This window comes from Cricetulus griseus (assembly GCF_003668045.3).
Source record: "Cricetulus griseus strain 17A/GY chromosome 1 unlocalized genomic scaffold, alternate assembly CriGri-PICRH-1.0 chr1_0, whole genome shotgun sequence".
Taxonomy (NCBI): Eukaryota; Metazoa; Chordata; class Mammalia; order Rodentia; family Cricetidae; genus Cricetulus; species Cricetulus griseus.
Window position 1 is genome coordinate 129965988 of NW_023276806.1, and position 17825 is coordinate 129983812.

At 47.2% G+C, this 17825-nt stretch overlaps 1 protein-coding gene across 1 annotated transcript; it reads right to left on the reverse strand.

Annotated features, from left to right (window-relative positions):
• Positions 1 to 613: 613 nt before the first annotated feature.
• On the reverse strand, positions 614 to 7427 carry LOC100751871 (retinol dehydrogenase 16). Its single transcript, XM_027392176.2, has 4 exons — positions 6918 to 7427; positions 4085 to 4343; positions 2339 to 2502; positions 614 to 1038 (listed from the first exon to the last, which is right to left on the reverse strand). The coding sequence occupies exons 1-4, from the start codon at positions 7228 to 7230 to the stop codon at positions 821 to 823; spliced, it is 954 nt and encodes a 317-aa protein (XP_027247977.1). The 5' UTR covers positions 7231 to 7427; the 3' UTR covers positions 614 to 820.
• Positions 7428 to 17825: the final 10398 nt, after the last annotated feature.

Genomic DNA, 17825 nt, shown 5'->3' on the forward strand with positions numbered 1-17825 from the left:
TTTCTTCATTCCCTCACGGAACCTCAAATTCCCTTTGGGTTTCAGACCTAAACCAGATATCCTGTAGCAAACTGGGAGATTTAGAAGGTCATAAAGTACTAGTGTAATGAGATCCTGTCTCAAATAAACTAAATGATTAACTAAAAATATAAATAACGAGTTTAGACAGGTTTGGAGAGATGGCTGCTCTTCCAGAGGTCCTGAATTAAATTTCCAGCAACCACATTGTGGTTTACAACCATCTATAATGAGATCTTCTGCCCTCTTCTGGTCTGAAGGCAGAGCACTGCATACATAATAAATAAATCTTGAGAGAGAGAGAGAAAGAGAGAGAGAGAGAGAGAGAGAGAGAGAGAGAGAGAGAGAGAATGTGTTTAGGCATAGGGACAGCTGGTGAGAGCATTTACTTCTCTGCTAGAGAACCCAAATTTTTTTCCCAACTCCATGGTTAGGTAACTCTAGGTAACTCACAACTGCCTTCCAGAGGACGCAATGATCTGGACTCTGTGGGTACTCCAACACACATGGAATACAGACTCACATGCAGACAGATAAATAAAAAACAAATCTTTGAAAATAAAATAAGGAAATGATGACACTGAGATGTGGAAGATCACTTTCTATTTTCAACCATGTTGGGAATCATTGTTTAGACACAGCAGTTCCTCCTGTCACTCGATGTCCCCCATGTTCACACCGAGGGGAGAAAATCAGGCACCTATGGATGTCCCTCTCAATGGCAAGGTTGTACTGAGCCCAGGAACCTTCCTTCTCCTGAGGATCCATGACCTGACATTCACTACAGAAACATGTGGAGGCTTCACAGAGCTTTGGCAGGCTTCACGGACATCCAGTAGAAGATGGGATCTGTTAGGAAGTTGGGCAGGTAGCTCAGGGGGAGGTAGAAGAGCTTGGCATCCCAGCCAGCTGAGTATCGAGTGCGAGGGTGACAGGAAGTCAGGGCGTGCTCCATGCAGTCCGTCACCAAGGAGAGGTCCTCACTGCAGATCTGGTCCAATAAGTTTAGATTTGTCAGATCTATGCAGAATGAGAAAAGTTTCAGATGGTGTTTGCCTCCCATGGAGGAACCTTTTCTAGATCCTATGCCTCCCACATCAGAAGCCATGCCCAAGCTCAGCCTGTCCCAGGTCCTGAGGATGGACCACAACCCAGCTTCAAGGAAGAACCATGCACACTCACCACCTGTGTGGTAGAATATTATTTTTAAGTTGTGTGACTTTTGTTCATGCTGCATTTGTTTAATTCTGTGAAGCTGTGATTCTTTGCCTGCTTAAAACACCTGGTGGTCTAATATAGAGCCGAGTGGCCAATAGTGAGGCAGGAGCAAGGAGGGACGGGCTGACAGGCAGAGAGGATAAACAGGAGGAGAACCGAGGAAAGAGGAGAGCAGGAGGAGGACAGGAGGACACCAGGGGCCAGCCACCCAGCTACACAGCAAAACATAGAGTAAAAAGGAAAGAAAGGAACAGAACAGGAGAAGTCCAGAGGCAAAATATAGATGGGTTAATTTATGTTAAGAAACGCTGGCAAGAAGAAAGCCAACCTAAGGCCAGGCATTCATAAGTAATAAGATTCCATGTGTGATTTATTTGGGAGCTAGGTGGTGGGCCCCTCAAAAAAAGTGTCCAAAATGCCAAAAGAGTAAAAAAAAAAAAACCAACAACACACCTGGGTCTCTGTTTAGAGATCTCTGTGGTGTAAATGGAGTTTTAATTGGTCTAAATAATAAAAACTTGGAGTCAGATATGGAGGAAAATGCTGAGAGATCAGAGTGAAGAAGGAGCAAGCCAAAGCCACTTTTACCCCATTAGCTTCCCAGCTAAGAGTTCCTTTTTCTTCCCACTTATATCCCCTCTCTACCCAGCCATCTTACTTCCTGTTCCCACCCAGCTACCTCACTTCCTGTTTCCTCCCAGCCTTCTCACTTCCTGTCTGTCTGTACTGACCTCCAGATCTCTATGGTTAGCCAGTGACAAGGTCCATCCCGATCTTCAGACAAGCTTTATTTGTACAAGCAAGATATCACCACATTCTGGTCTCTGGAACAGTGGGAACTAGCCCAAGTTCACAGAAAATCACTGCTTCCTGACACAGGCTCTACTTTCAAGTCACGTTAATAAGAGATTCAAATGAAACAATGCCTTGTGTTCTAGAAGCCAGGACCTCTTTATGTGGTAAGATGCCCACCTAGCACCAAGGAAACAGAACTTAAAAACCTCATTTTGTAGAGAAACACCTTGGGATAACTGCTGTCAACACCATCAGGAGACTCAGAATTCTAGACCCAACTTTGTTCTGATCCCCAAAACCCACTCACAGGATAACAAAAACTTCTCGCCATAGATCTCTTTGACCTCTGAGCTGGCCTGGTCCCACAGCATCTTGACACTTGGCAATAGCGTGTCATTACTGGTCACACCAGTCTTGAAGCCTCCAGGCTCTATAATAGCCACCTTCACCCCAAAATAGGAGAGCTCCCTCCTGCAAGACAGACAGACATCAATAGAGGACTTTGAGAGAAAACTCACAATAACAGTACATTCACATGCCAACATGATCCTGAGGTGAGGAGAGGTCATGAGCTTTAGATCTGGGTTGTGCGGCAGATGGGGAAGAAACCTGTGGTGAGGGCATTGCCTCTGTGTTTTTGAATCTCACACTGTTTGGCGTATGCACCTCACCGGCCTAAAGACAGGCTCTAGGTAAGACCTCTCTATACAATCGAGTATTAAGGGTCACCCTTGCCCAAGTCACCTCCTCCTCACTCTTAAGTTTGCACCTTCCCCAAACCTGTCCCAGGAAGCTCTCAGGCCAGCACCCCTATGGCTCCTGCAGGATCTTCCGAGAGCAACTCTTCGGCTGCTTCTGTAGTGCCTCACATTTATCACCACCCAGGTCCCTGCAGCCAACAGGTTAATGGTACAAATGGCTCCCCTGACTCAATCTCTTCAGATTTGCCTTGTGAAGGACATGAAGCACACTCTTGTCCGTGGCACTCGGGCTCCTGCTTGCCTGTATCATGTGACTTGACCTTTTGTCCAATAGCAGCAACCAGCAGCACATTCCATCAGTCAATGGCCACAGAGAGCCCCAGACAGACAGATTTCCCCACCAGCCTTCCTAACCAGACTGCTAGGTTCCCACTTGGACCCTTGCCAGAGGACCCTAAATCAGATGACTGCTCTGGTCGCCACTGAGGACCTGGAGATGGCCACTCCAAGGACAGCCCAGTTTCTCCCTCTCCTCTTCCAATTTCTCAGCTGCCAAAGTTTGTAGGATCTGGGGGGAGAGCCTTCTTGTGATTCTAGGATAAGTAGTCTGTAGACTATAACAAGAGTCTAGAAACTTCTATATGAGCTGAGTGAGATGCTCAGCCCACCTCAAGGACATCCTCAAGCTGAGCATCACTAAAGGTCAAGGGTCTGGACTCTTCCTACATATGTAGCTTTACCTCAAAAAATTTTCCCTTCGTTCACCCTCCTCCAGAGGAAGACAATAACTTTTTTTATGTGCAATGGTGTTTTGCCTGCATGTGTGTCTGTGTGAGGGTGTCAGATCTTGGAGTGACAGATAGTTGGTTAGCTGCCATGTGGGTGCTGAGAACTGAACCCGGGTCCTCTGGAAGATCAGTCAGTACTCTTAGCCACTGAGCCATCTCTCCAGGCCCAAGAAGGGTACTATTAATTGAATTTGACAGGATGGTGGTACACATCTTCACATCCTTCACCCTAACATTTCCTTATTCCCGCACTCAGGAAATAGATCTATATGAGTTTGAGGCCAGCCTGGTCTACATAATGAATTCCAGACCAGCCAAGGTAACATAGTGAGACTGTGTTTCTAAAACAAAGAAACAAAGATGAACTGAACTCCTGTCTCAGCCCAGCCCTTACTAGAGACATGGACATGTGTTCCCAGGGAATGATCACCTACCTCAAACAAGAAAACAATGAGAGAACCCCAAAACCAGAGAGTGTCCTCTCTATGATGGCCTCCTAAAGGCCTTGATTAAATAAAAGTCCTGACAAAACTTCCCTCTGGTCCCCACATCCCTGTCCATTACCTGAGGGAGTCCGAGAAGGCCTCTACACCATACTTGGAGATGCAGTAACCACCACCAGATAAAGACACTCGACCCAAGACACTGGAGACATTGACCACACGGCCCCTTGCCTTCCTCACTGAGGGCAGCATGTTCAGAGTCACCTCGATCAGGCCCAACAGGTTCACATCCAGGACTTTTGCAAAGTCTTTCTTGTTCAGCCACTCATTGGGACCCAAGGGAATGGAGATGCCAGCATTGTTGACTAGGCCCCAGAGTCCTGGGGACAGTGGAAAGAAGAGAGAGTCACACAAGCCAGGTATAGTTATGGATGAAATGTATATTCAACAAGGTAAGACTGCTTAGACATGTGTTTAATTGAGAGTAGAATGCCATGAAGAACAGCCTGGTTTCCTCAGGGTTGGGGAACCCATCCCACAGGCCCTAGGCTCAGGGTTGGGGAACTAATCCCACTAATCCCTAGGATTAGGGATCACAGCATGGATCACTTCCTCCTTTAAATCTTCATGGCCAGCTCCCTGCCTAGGAAGTAAGAAGCAGTCCTTTCTCACTTGCTAGTTTTTTTGTTTGTTTTTGTTTTTAAGATTTGTTTATTTATTGTGTATACAGTGTTCTGCCTGCATGTGTGTGCCTGCACACCAGAAGAGGGCACCGGATCTCTTTATAGATGGTTGTGAGCCACCATGTGGTGGCTGGGAATTGAACTCAGGACCTCTGGAAGAGCAGTCAGTGCTCTTAACCTCTGAGCTATCTCTCCAGGCCTCACTTGCTAGTTTTAAGAAGGGATGTTGAAGACATGGTGTGCCTCTGCTTATCTGGAGACCAGGAAGCCCTGTCTGTGTTTTACAGACTGATGTCACACACAGGGATATTTCACATTTTCAGTTACATTTTCAGATGGTGCTGCCTTTGTCTTTCAAGTGGCAAAGACAGGAGAAAGGCAGTTAGGAGATAGCTTAGTGCATATAGAACTTGCCTCCCATGCATGACGACCTGAGTTTGAGTACCACAACCCATGTAAAAAGCTGAGAACGGTAGCATGCTTATCATCCCAGAACTGGGGAGGCCTATACAGGAGCCTACAAACCCAATAGCCTAGACAAAGCTGTGAGCCAAGGTGGGAGGTTTTTGGTGTTTTTTTTTTTTTAAACAAAGCAAACAAAAACCACATAAATAAAAACCACAAAAACAAGGTTGACAACAACCTCACCTGAGGGCATCATCTGGCATGTCCCGCATCAATACTGACCAGCTTCCCTGAGGTGCCTACCTGAGGCACAGGTCCACACTCTGTCCCAGAAAACAGAGCCCTCTCTTCCCACTCATCCACAGGACACGGTCACTTGTCTCTTTCAGTCACTGTTACAGATCTTCAGGCAACCACCCTGTCGGGGCTGTGCACGTCAATGGCACGTCGTCACTGTTGTCCACCGTGCCTGGTCAGCTGGGGGCTACTTGATTTAAGGCTAAGTGTTACTTGTGGGTTTTGAAGAATTAGCCCCAAAAGCCATGTGCGGCTTCAAACCCAGAGCTTGCCCTTCTGGAGGTGCAAACTGTTTAACTGAGATGTTTTAATATTAGGATCCCAACACAAGCTCAGGAAAACTGATTCCTAAGATAGTGCTTATGATCACAAATGCAGGAAACAAGTTGTAGGTGGTGGCACACACCTGTGCTCCCCATACAGGAGGGGCTGAGGCAGAAAGAGCATGTGCTTAAGGCCAGCCCAGTATCAAGATCCCAAGTACCAAAAACCCAAGCTGAAACAAGCACAGCTGCACCAGGCAACCCCAGCTTCCGATGCCAAGATGCAGCTTCATTAGTGGAGCCTTCTTAACGGCTAACGTTTTCTACTTCATTAAGTAGTATCATGCAAGCCAGGCTATGCTGGCACACGCCTTTGGTCCCAGCAATTGGGAAACAGAGGAGGGCTGATCTCTGAGTTGGAAGCCAGATTAGTCTACAGAGTGAGTTCCAGGACAGTCAAGAGACAAAGAAACCCCCTCTCAAAAACAAAATCATCAAAGAAACGTTGTTGAGAATGTTAAAAACTCCTCACCCTTTTTAAGTGAAAAGGATGTATTTAGTTAATGCATGCAGGTTAAAATGTTACTAGTTCTTGTCCACTGGGTTAATTTTTGTTGTTTTACATGCTCTAGTGAACAATCACTATGTTTTCAACTTATTCTTATATATAGAGAGAGATATAGATAGATAGATAGATAGATAGATAGATCTCTCTTTATATATATATATATTTTTTTTTTTTAACCAAGGTTCTTCTTTTGTCCAATTACAATTAACACTGCAAACTTGGTGAAAGAAGGGAAAGCCTTTCAAGTCAGTCCTTAATCTTGTCCTGGCCTGCTCTCCACAGGAACCATCTTGTCTGCCTCCAGAGAGATGGCAGGTGACAAGTAAGAGCAAGTACGGTGCTGACACAGGAGATCACTCCAGCATGGCCCCAGGTACCCTCCCTGCACACAGAGCCCAGGGACAAGTCCTACCCTCTGCTCCAGAAAGGGGCCCTGCTCTAAGGTGGTACCAGCATCCAGCAGGCTAGGTTTTCTGCACAGAAAAGATGACAGCACAGACATGAACGTGAGAAGGAGAATCCTCACCAGGACACCTTCTTACCAAGACCAGGGAGCTTAGGAGACAGCAGGAAGGGGCTGGAGAGAGAGAAAGCACTCAGGCAATGTCAGGAGAGGGCAAGAGGCTGCTGTTATTCAAGTGCCCCAAACCCCTTCAGGAATCTTGCCAGGGAGTGTGAAGGGGAGACCCTTTCAAACAGAGTCAAACCAACAGACACAGACAGGAGTCTCAGTGGTACCTCTGTTCCCAACTCGTTCCTTCATCCACTGAGTGGCTGCCACAATACTCTCTGTCTTGGTGACATCAAGGATCACTGATTCCAGCCTGTCTGATGTCTTGCTCCTCAGCTCCTCGGCTCCCTTCTCCGTCAGACATGCAGCCAGCACCCTCATGCCTCTCCTGTCCAGCTGTCTGGCCAGCAGGTTCCCAAAGCCCGAGTCACAGCCCGTGATGAAGACATACTTGTCTTGGAGATGGCTCACCACCTGCCTCTCACGGTACCAGCGCAGGAGGGTCCACATGCCCACTAGAGCCACCAGGTAGAGCCACATGGCTTTCAGAAGACAAGCACAGACTCTTGGGCAACAAAGTGAGCCAAGGCCGTTGAGACAGGAGAAATAGGAACACAGTAGTCTGTGGTTGGCTGGGTAACCTTCAGGCTTCTGACAAGGATGCCTAGTTTTCCTTTCTGATCACTGTTTCTCTGTAACATTCGTCTTTTGTTTTTAAATCCTGCTGCACCTCTGTTCTTCAGGTTGATTTTCTGTACTGATATACAAACGTCCTTGGGCACCTCCTACTTAGCAACCCCTCCCTAATTGGTCCACTGACTTCTGCCCTCCTGCACACATGTAAGATCCATCTATGCCAAATGACTCATGGCCCACATGAGTCAAGGTCTAGGCTCAAACTCCTTGTGTGCTACAAGGCATCATTGAACACAGGTATAATGCCACTGGGAAGGTACACTTGGACTATAGACACGTTTACAGGGAAATTCCTCTCTGAGCCCACTTTTCCTCATTGACTACAGCACTCAGCAAACTAACTCTCTGTCATTCCCTGCAGGCCAACAGGAAAAGGCCAAAGGAGGAAGCAAAACACATCAGTTCCCTTCCCAGAGTAACCTTGTCTGGGGTGGGGGAGTGTCTAGAGGGTATTGGTGAGCGTCCAGGCTTAGACGAACTGTCTCCTATTGATTGGTCAACTGGTTGTTATGGTCTATAGGCCCTCCCACGGTGGTTGCTATGCTCTGCATGCCACTTTTACCATAAAGTGCCATAAAGCACATCAGCTAACTTCTGATTGGTTCCTTGCCACGTGGGTATCTAGTGACTGGGAGGAGGGGCAAGGTCAGGCGAACATATGTTGAATCTTTTCTGCAGCCTGTCATAGCTGCTAAAGTGGGGGCTGGTCCCTTCAGTAGCTTGCACAGCCTGCTTTTCTTATACCATCCAGCACTACCTGCCCAGGCTGGTACTACCTTCAGTGAGCTGGGCCCTCCCATATCCATCATTAATCAAGAAAAAGCCCTACAGTAGCGGTTCTCAACCTCCCTAATGCTGCTACCTTTTAAGACAGTTCCTCAGGGTGTGCTGACCCCCAACCATAAAATCATTTTTGTTGCTACTTTGTAACTGTAATTTTGCTACCGTTATGAATCACAATGCAAATACCCAATATGCGGGATATTTGATATGTGAACCCCATGAAACGGTGGTCCATCCCCAAAAGTATTGAGACCCACAGGTTGAGAACATGTCCCTACAGGCAACCTGGTGGCAGCATTTCTCTCAAGTGAGATTCCCATTCCCAGATAACTTGTGTTAAGATGACAAAGAACTGAACAGGGCATAGAGAAAGCAGGAAAGAAAGATAATGGGGTCTGGGAATACCCATGAATGAAACACCCAGAGCTACTGAAAGGGAAGAGGAGAATGGCTTGTATAAGCTCTTCCCCAGCTGCGTGGACTTAGCTTGCACGACTGCAGCCACCTTGATATGTAAGAGCCATGATTGCTTCAGATGAGCACAAGCCAGCTTCTCCTGCCTAGCTTCTGCCAATGGCAAAGGGTATGTTAACAAACTCCTCTAGAAGTATGCAGAGTTTTGCCATTGGCTCCTGCATCAGGGATGTGCCCGACTCTGGTTCCAGTGTTAAGTCTCTCTCAGCAAAGACGAAGTCACTTTCGTCCCTCTTTCTGACACAAGAACTGCAAGGATCCGACTGTTCTCGGGGTTTTAAGGAGTAAGGGTTTATTTGGGCTCAGAATTTGAGGGTACGGTCCATCTCGACAACAAAAGCATGAGGTGGCTGGCCATATATTTTCCGCAGGAAGCAGAGAGAAATGAAAGCTGATGACACGCCTGCCCTCTCATTGTTTATTCAGTTCAGGGCTCCACCTACGGCATGGTGCTGCCACTCTCTAGAAATGGCCTCACCAACACACCCAGAAGTTTATTTCCCTGATGACTCTAAGCCTTGTCAGGTTAAAGATCAAGTTTAACTGTCGCAATCTCCTCCATAAATTTCACTCTTGTACTTTGAATCTGAAATGTCTCTGCCCAGGCTCTTGTTTTAAATTCTGGCTCCTCAGCTGTTGGTGCTAGTTAAGGAAACTGAGGAATCGTTAGGAGATGAGAATGGCAGGAGAAAGACGCTCACTAGGTGTGGGCCTTTGTAGGTTATAACCCCCAACCCCTGGTTCTAAGTCCTGGCCCCTCTGCCTTGTAAATCACGGAGAACAGTTACTCTGCCATGGCTCCCCCACACCAATGGACTGAAATCTTCTGAAATTGTGAACCAAGATGACCCCTTCTTCCCTGAGGTGCTTCTACCAGGTATTCTGGTCACATTACCACAGGAGAAGCTAATACTCACTTTGAGGACTCCTTACCCTGTCTGCTTTGTTTTTTAGACTTATAACACGAGGGCACTGGTCCTCATACAGCCTTGGGTACCATCATCGTCTTTCCCCTTCCTGTTCTGGGGCCTTTCTTGCACACACACCTAGATTCCAGGCTCCTCAGACACTGTAGAAGCAGAAAAGTCTCAGCTAGACAAGGACTACAGAGATGACAAGATAACCTGAACTTCAGCCAGGCACCAAGAGCCTAAGTCATACCCACAGGGAAGGTGTTAGTTCAATGTATATCCTGGCAGGACAAATGGGATAGCATTTCCCTCAGGCCTTGGGGAAGGACCAGGGTCTGGATCCCATAGGACCGCCTATGTGGAGTTCTAGGATGCCACACCCCGCGCGCGGGGGTCAGGATGAAGATGGATCAAGGAGCTAAAGAAATGGGCAGACTGAACAAGGGAGAGCACATCGACCCCAGATGCTGTCCGGGAGGCCAGTACAAGACTGATCCAGACCCCTGAACATGGATGTCAATAAGGAGGCCTCTGCACTCCAGGGAGCCTCGGTGGTGGATTAGTATTTTTCCCTGGTGCAAGAAGGGACTTTGAGAGTCCATCCCACATGAAGGATTACACTCTGGCCCTGGACACATGGAGAAGGGCCCAGGACCAGCACAGGAAGATTTGGTGGACTTTGCAGAGCCCCTGTTGAGGGCCCTACCCTGCCTGGGGAGTGGTGGGTGGATGGGGTGGGGGTAGGCTGGGGTGGGGGAGGATGGATGGGGGAGGGAAGGGAGAGGAAGAAGGGACTTACATGTGATTAAAATTATTAAATTAAAAAAAAAAGAAATGGGCAGAGACAGAACCCAGGCTTTCATGACCCAGACTGGTTCCCATGTTTACCCAGCATTCTGTCCTTTAATTAGGGAAGATGAAGATTTAGATGAGGGGGAGAGAAACCAGTGTCTGGGGCTGGAGAGATGACTCAGTAGTTAAGAACACTTACTGCTCTTTTAGAGCACCCAAATTCAGTTGCCAGCACCCACACTGGGTGGCTCACAATCACCATAATCCCATCTCTTTGGGCACCTGCACCCCCATTGGCACACATACATACATGTAAAAAGAACTAAATCTTGTTTTTTTTTTCTCCTAAAACAAGAAACCAGAGTCTAGCAAGAGCCACTCGTCTCTACGGGTCGTCTCCAGCACTTCAGTCTTGACATATTGTTAGCTTGGAATCTGCCACCCTGGACTCCAAGGCATCCCGTGATGTCTGTTCCCACCATTGTAAGGGCATACCGCCTCTTCATATCCCAAAGCTGGTAAAAGTCTGGGCTACACGGGATTATTCAAATGAGTTTCTAGCCCTTCAGGCTGCAACATCCTTCTAACCAGGGACAGGAACCCACATCTGAAATGATGCCCTTCCTTCTTCCTGTCGAAGACCTAGAACTAAGCTGGATACAGCAGCGTGGGTCTGTAATTCCCACACAGCAGACAAAGGCAGAAGGATGACAAGTTTGAGACCAACCTAAGCTCCTTGGCTAGGGCCTCACTTCAGCAGAGCAAAGTGGGGAACTGAGGCCTGTTCTCATGGTACCCACACACTATGTCCTGACTGCTCAGATCTGCTGGGCTCAATCTAGCTTCTTTCCTAAGAGGGATCCAGGAGGGGCCTGTGCCTCTCGAACACCTTCCCTTGGAAGGTGTTCCTGCAAAATAGCAAAATAACCAATGTCTTTTTCAGAGGAAAATGGTAGTCATCTAGAAGCCTCCATCTTAGACCTAGCCTGGTTTCATTTGACTGAAGGAGCCAGGATGGTGTTCTGAGTATGCAGACACTAGAGCTTTGCTGGACTTAGAGACCCCCTGCAGACAAGGTCTGACAACCATTTCTGTGTTTTATTTTTTTTATTTTTTAAAGATTTTATTTATTTATTATGTATACGACATTCTGCTTCCATGTGTATCTGCACCAGAAGAGGGCACCAGATCTCATAATGGATGGTTGTGAGCCACCATGTGGTTGCTGGGAATTGAACTCAGGACCTCTGGAAGAGCAGTCAGTGCTCCAAACCTCTGAGCCATCTCTCCAGCCCCATTTCTGTGTTTTAAGCACCTGTTGAGGCCCAACATCCAGCAGAGGTGAATAAACTTGAGGTAGAAGACTTCCTTCTTCTCCTGTGCTTCAGATGGCATCTGACAATAAGAGACTCCCCCAGAGCCTCCATTTCCTTCCTCGTTTATCAGGGATAAGAATCCAGATGACTTCAGCAAGTCCTCTCAACTCTAACTTGTGGGGCGTCTGAAACTCTGTGTGTGGGTTTTTTTGTTTTGTTTTGTTTTTTCAAAATGGTGGAAACAGAAACCGAAGGCCACAGGAAGCACTGGAGAATTCAGAGAGAGAAAAAAAAATTTCTGTTACCGGGAACTGAATAGCTCTGGAGTCAGCAAGGGACATCCACAGAACAGCTGGGGGAGGTTGAGGAAGCTGAGCAAGGAACAGAGCCTGGGGGAGGCATGGGAAAGGAAGGAGGACACAAAGGCGGAGCCTGCTGGGAGATTTCTGGGTGGTATCATGGCTGGGGAGGGGAAACTGGTATCTGGTGCCCTGTGGGTCTCTTATCTTCCTAAGTTTCCTCTTCCTTTGCTGGAGTTGCACCTTCCCATTTCCTGCTCAGGAAGGCAGAGACAGTAAGTAAACAGCTGTGCTTAACCTTGTGGTAAGGGTTGTGATGGTGACTCCCTTTCTCAGGCCCCTTTGCAGACCACCTCAAACCCACAGGTGCCTTGAGGAGACTTCCCAGGGCTGCAGCACCTCCAGGAGTAGATGTCCTCCTCTGTCTTTTCATCCTAGCTGGTGTCCATGGACAGTCATGTTTAATATCTGGACATCTTGGCCCCTTTTGAGAATCTAAGGAAGTCCTGATTAAAATAAATAAATAAATAAATAAGCACATAGCAGACGAAATTTGTGTAGGCAGACAGTACTTTGTAGGCAGACAGAGAACTTTGCCGGGGGTCACGTCTGAAGCCATTGTGCTACCCCGACAGGATTACTGACCTGTCAGCAGCATGACCTGAGCAGGTTAACCTCTCTGTGTATTGTCTCATCTATGATAATATTCACCTTATAAATTATGAGATTTTCTTAAACTAATGTCCCTTACAGCTGTGTCAAAAAAAAAAAAAGTGAATATTCAATTAATGTTAGCTGCTCCTATCACATCCCCTCTGTGGTGACTGGTGGTGGCCTTTGGGGTTGTTCCCTTCCTTCTACATGAGAAATGCAACTCCAGACAACTAATTAGAAGAGGAAGTTGATATTGACCCAACTTAGAGAAAAATGGCTAGTGAGTAACAAGGCCAGAGAGGGTAGCTTCCAGGCTCTCGACAATTTGCAGTCACTGTCTACTGTACTTCAAGGGAAGTATCATTATCCTACCAAACAGATAGAAACATGGAAGATGATAGCTTAAGTGACTTGTCCAACTTTGCACAGCTACTCAGTAGAATAAGTGAAATTGGGTCTGATCCCAGAGTTGGTGTCATTGCCATGCCTTCCAGAGACGGAATGAGCAAGAGAGAACTGAGCCCGAGGATGTGGGGTAGGTCCCACTCTTTGGGGAGCCTGAGGGCAAAGCAGCTTTTGAGACCACACTTAGCTTCTCACTCAGAACATCTAGAAGCTCACTCGGGATCGTTGCCAAAGTCTTCAGCCTTGACCCTTCCATTATCCACCTGCCCCTGCCACACAGGTCAGGCAAGTCAAGCAGGATACTGGGACAGCCTGTCTCAGCCTTTCTTCAGGGTCAAAACACAAGCCCTTTGCCCAGACCAACTCTGAGAAGCTGCCAGGCTTATCTCTCTTCTCAATATCTCTCCCCTCCTACCTTCCTTCCTCTGTAATGTTGATTATACTTTGGGTGTCTTGTCTATACTTTGGGTGAAAAAAAAAAGTGTAGTTAGGAGGGGAGGGAGAAAGTGAATTTCCAGGAATTGTTTCAAGGTGGCTGCTCTTTCTGCTTAAGGCAAAACTGTATGACTCAGGCTGGCAAGGAGCCTACACACTACAAGGAGAAGCTGTTCTGAGGGTCTGCTGGAAAGTGCCCTGGGACTCCCTCTTGCTTCAAATGCAGAGAGCAAAAGGAGGAAGGAGAGCCAGCAAACAGTGAGACAAGGCTGCTTAGGGGGGGTGATGTCTCCACCTGTGAGGGCAAACTCACAGAGCTAGTAAAAGGCCAAAGCATGGCCCTGGTATTCAGTGTATGAATGTGAAGAGGCCAGAGAAAGGGCCTTCCTTGGAAAGAAGTGTGGTCCGGCAGAGGCTCCACCTGAGTGGTGTAAAGGCATAGAAGAGGGAGTGAAAATTCTAAGTCCTTACTGAGGGGAAAAAAATCCTAATACAAGAGAAACTAGAGCTATGTGTGCAAAGAGAAAGCAAGCTGGGCGTTGGTGTCACACGCCTTTAATCCCAGCACTTGGGAGGCAGAGGCAGGCGGATCTCTATGAGTTCGAGGCCAGCCTGGTCTCCAGAGCGAGTGCCAGGATAGACTCCAAAGCTACACAGAGAAACCCTGTCTCGAAAAAACCAAAAAAAAAAAAAAAAAAAAAAAAAAAAAAAGTAAGAGAAAGAGAAAGCAGAACTGTTTGGAAAATTCAACCTTCCTCACAGCTCAGGACAGATTTCTTCATTTACAAATAGGAAGATTTAGGAAAACAGCAAAATTAGGGCTGGGCATGGTGGTGCACAGTCATAGTCCCAGCATTAGGGAAGCCAAAGCTAGAGAGTCAAGAGTTCGAGGCCAATGTGTGCCATATATTGAATTCCAGACCAGCCTAAGTTACAAGGAGATTCTGCCCCACCCCCAAGGGAAATAAAAAAGAAGGAAAAGGATGCCAAAGTCTTCAGCCTTTGGGGGGGGCAGGGTGACCTTGTGATTAAAGAAGTCACCAACACCCGAGTTTACCTGTCACCAAAGTGCTGAGGGAGAGTGGAGACAGGAGAATTCCAGTGGTCTGCCGATCAGTTTATAGCTGATCTGTAAGAGGGGAGCTAAGGTAGCTCATTAGTTAAATCAGTTAAGAGAGCTTGCTGCTCTTCCAGAGACCTGAGCTGGGGTGGAAACATCCACGTGGAATAGCTCACAATAGTAACTCCAGCTCCAGAGGATCCAACACTCTCTTTTGACCTTCAAGGATTCTCACAAGCACATTGCTCATACATGTATGGACATGCAAACACACAAAAATAAATTATTTAAAATATGTAAATAACATGGAGAGCAGTAAAGAAGAACAGTTAACGTTGGCTTCTGGCCACCACAGGCACACACCTGCAATACACACACACATACACACACACACACACCACATATACACCACACACACACACACCACACATATACACCACACACACACCACACATATACACCACACACACACACACACACACATACACACACCACATATACACCACACACACACCACACATACACACACCACACACACACACACACACACTATACACACACCACATACACACACCACACACACATACACACACACATACACCACACACACACACACACACACACACACACACACACACACACACAGAGAAAAAAAAAGCTTTCTGAAGATTTTTAAATGACCAGAACCCTTCAAGGAGAGGGAGGAGGAAGAGGGGAGAGAGAGAAGAAGGAAGAGGGAGAAGGGAAAGAGAGGAGAGGAGAGAGGGCAGAGGGAGAGTTAGAGAGCTACTGTGGCCTCTCCCATGGAGATGTGTATGACAGTGTCATGGCAATACTGAACTGTACCCTTTAAAATGATTTAGGTGATAAACGTTATCTGGATTCACCACAATGAAAGACTAGTTAACAGACTTTAAAAATTCCCTTCCTCGGTGAATGAATACAATGTGGGTGGTCTGTACATACAATGGAACACTACACAGCCATGACAGGAAATTAAGTGTCCACGCACATTACACTGTGACTAGCCCCGGAAACAGTCACACAAGCAAAGAGCAGATTGGCACTGGGTTGCTGCCTCTGCCACAGTTAAGATCACAGCCTCCCACCGGCCTCAGCATCTAAGGACAAAGGAAATTCATTCCACGTGTTAAGGAATGTGTCACAAGAACAGTGTGGATTGCCCAAGCAGCATGTCCTCATTGAGGACACTGGGAAACACAGCAAGGTTTTGAAGCAGAAGCAGCTGTTCATTGCTGCCTGAGGGCACCCCACCCCCACCCCACCACCCCCAATCAGTTCTGTACTGTAGCAAGAAGGCCAGCACTGGCAATGTTCTTGCCGAGGGCACCATGCCTGAGGGTGCCATCCTGTGCAATTTGGTGAGTGGTGGTAGCTAGATTGAGTCTCCAGAAATGACTAATGCCACCGCTGACCTGCAACCCTCAGCCTCAATGATGGGCGACAAGTAGCCCTCAACTCAGTGAAGACCATTTCCTTGCCATCCTCCTAAAAAAGACTGGTGGTCAGTGAGGAAGCCTGGAATAACTGAACCGATAAACCCATCCTAAAAACCAGCCACACTCACCACAGGAAAAAGGCAAAAAGGAACCGCTGGTCACACCTACAGCGTGTGCCCATAAACCCTGTGGAGCAACCCTTCCTTTGTGGTGGTGATCGCTAGAGTGCGTGCAAACCACCCTCAGAGAGGCTCCTGCAAGCTAAGGTAAGCCTCATCACTGCCCACTGGACCGGGCATCTCCATGGTACTGCGGCTATGCAGGTGGGAAAAAGCCAGAACGGAAAGGTTCCATAAAGTTTGTCCTGCCACTCAAAAAGAAACAATAACCAAAAGAGGCCAAGTGAAGAACATGACTTAATGAGTGTAGAGGTTTGGGGTGGGATAGTGACTTAGAAAGGGGTGTCTGTGTGTTTTAGTTAGGCTCACTGTTGCTGTGATGAAACACCATGGCCAAAAGCAACTTGGTGAGGAAAGGGGTTATCTAGCTTCTATGTAGAAGTCAGGACACGAACTGGAGGCAAGAGCTGATGCAGAGGCCATGGAGAGGAGTTGCTTACTGGCTTGCTTAGCCTGCTTTCTTATAGAACCAGGACCAGCAGCCCGGGGATGGCACCACCCTACAGCCAGATCTTATGGAGGCATTTTCTCAGCTGGGGCTCCCTCCTTTCAGATAACTTTTGCTTGTATTATGCTCACATATAACTAGCCAGCATGGAATGCACTGACCGTCATTGAATTGTACAGTTTAAAATGGTTAATTTGGAGGTTGGAGAGACAACTTAGCACCAAAAAGCACCTGCTGCTCTTTCAGAGGACATAAAGTGATTTACAGCCTATAACTCTGGGATCCAACACCTTCTTCGGGCCTCTGATAGGCACCAGCACACACATGGTATACACTGAAACATACATGTATACATAAATAAAAACAAATCTTTAGCCAGACGGTGGTGGTACAAGCTTTTAATCCCAGCACTAGAGAGGCAGAAGCAGGTAGATCTCTGAATTCGAGGACAACCTGGTCTACAGAATGAGTTCCAGGACAGCCACAGCTACACAGAGAAACCCTGTCTTGAAAAACAAAACAAAAATCTTTAAAATGGCTAAGCACACCTTTGGCCCTACATCCTACAGAACGCAGGCCCAAGTCCTGTCTGGTGCAGTATGACTGTATAACTGGTGATTTACCATGCATAGCCAGGTGAAGATATTAAAGTATTTAATAGGGAGATGCCTTACTTACAGAGCAACCTAACCGTCAGGCACACCTGTAGCCAGGCCCTAGGAGGCATGGTTATGGTGTCCCCCTAACATGACTGGTATAAGACAGGCAACCTCTGGGCCCCAGAGAGGGTCCAGAAACTTAACTCCCCACAATGGCAGACTTACACCTCTGGAGGGTGACAAGGGTGGATGTGACAGAGATGCCACAAGCAAAAGCTTGAGTGATTTCCTGTGTGTATTAGGAAAATACACACTGCTTAAGACCCAAGACACACTGGGAGTGAGACTCTAAGCCATTGGGAGAGATGAAAACATACATTTCTGTATTCATATAAGACATTTGTCATGAGACTGAAAGGATGACTCAATAGTTTCATTGTTGTTGGGTTTTTGTTTTGTTTTGTTTTGTTTGAGACAGGGTTTCTCTGTGTAACAGCACTGGCTGTCCTGGAACTCATTTTGTAGACCAGGCTGGCCTCGAACTCAGAGATCTGCCAGCCTCTGCCTCCCAAGGGCTGGGATTAAAAGTGTGAGCCACCACTGTGGCTGCCTGCACCACAACTA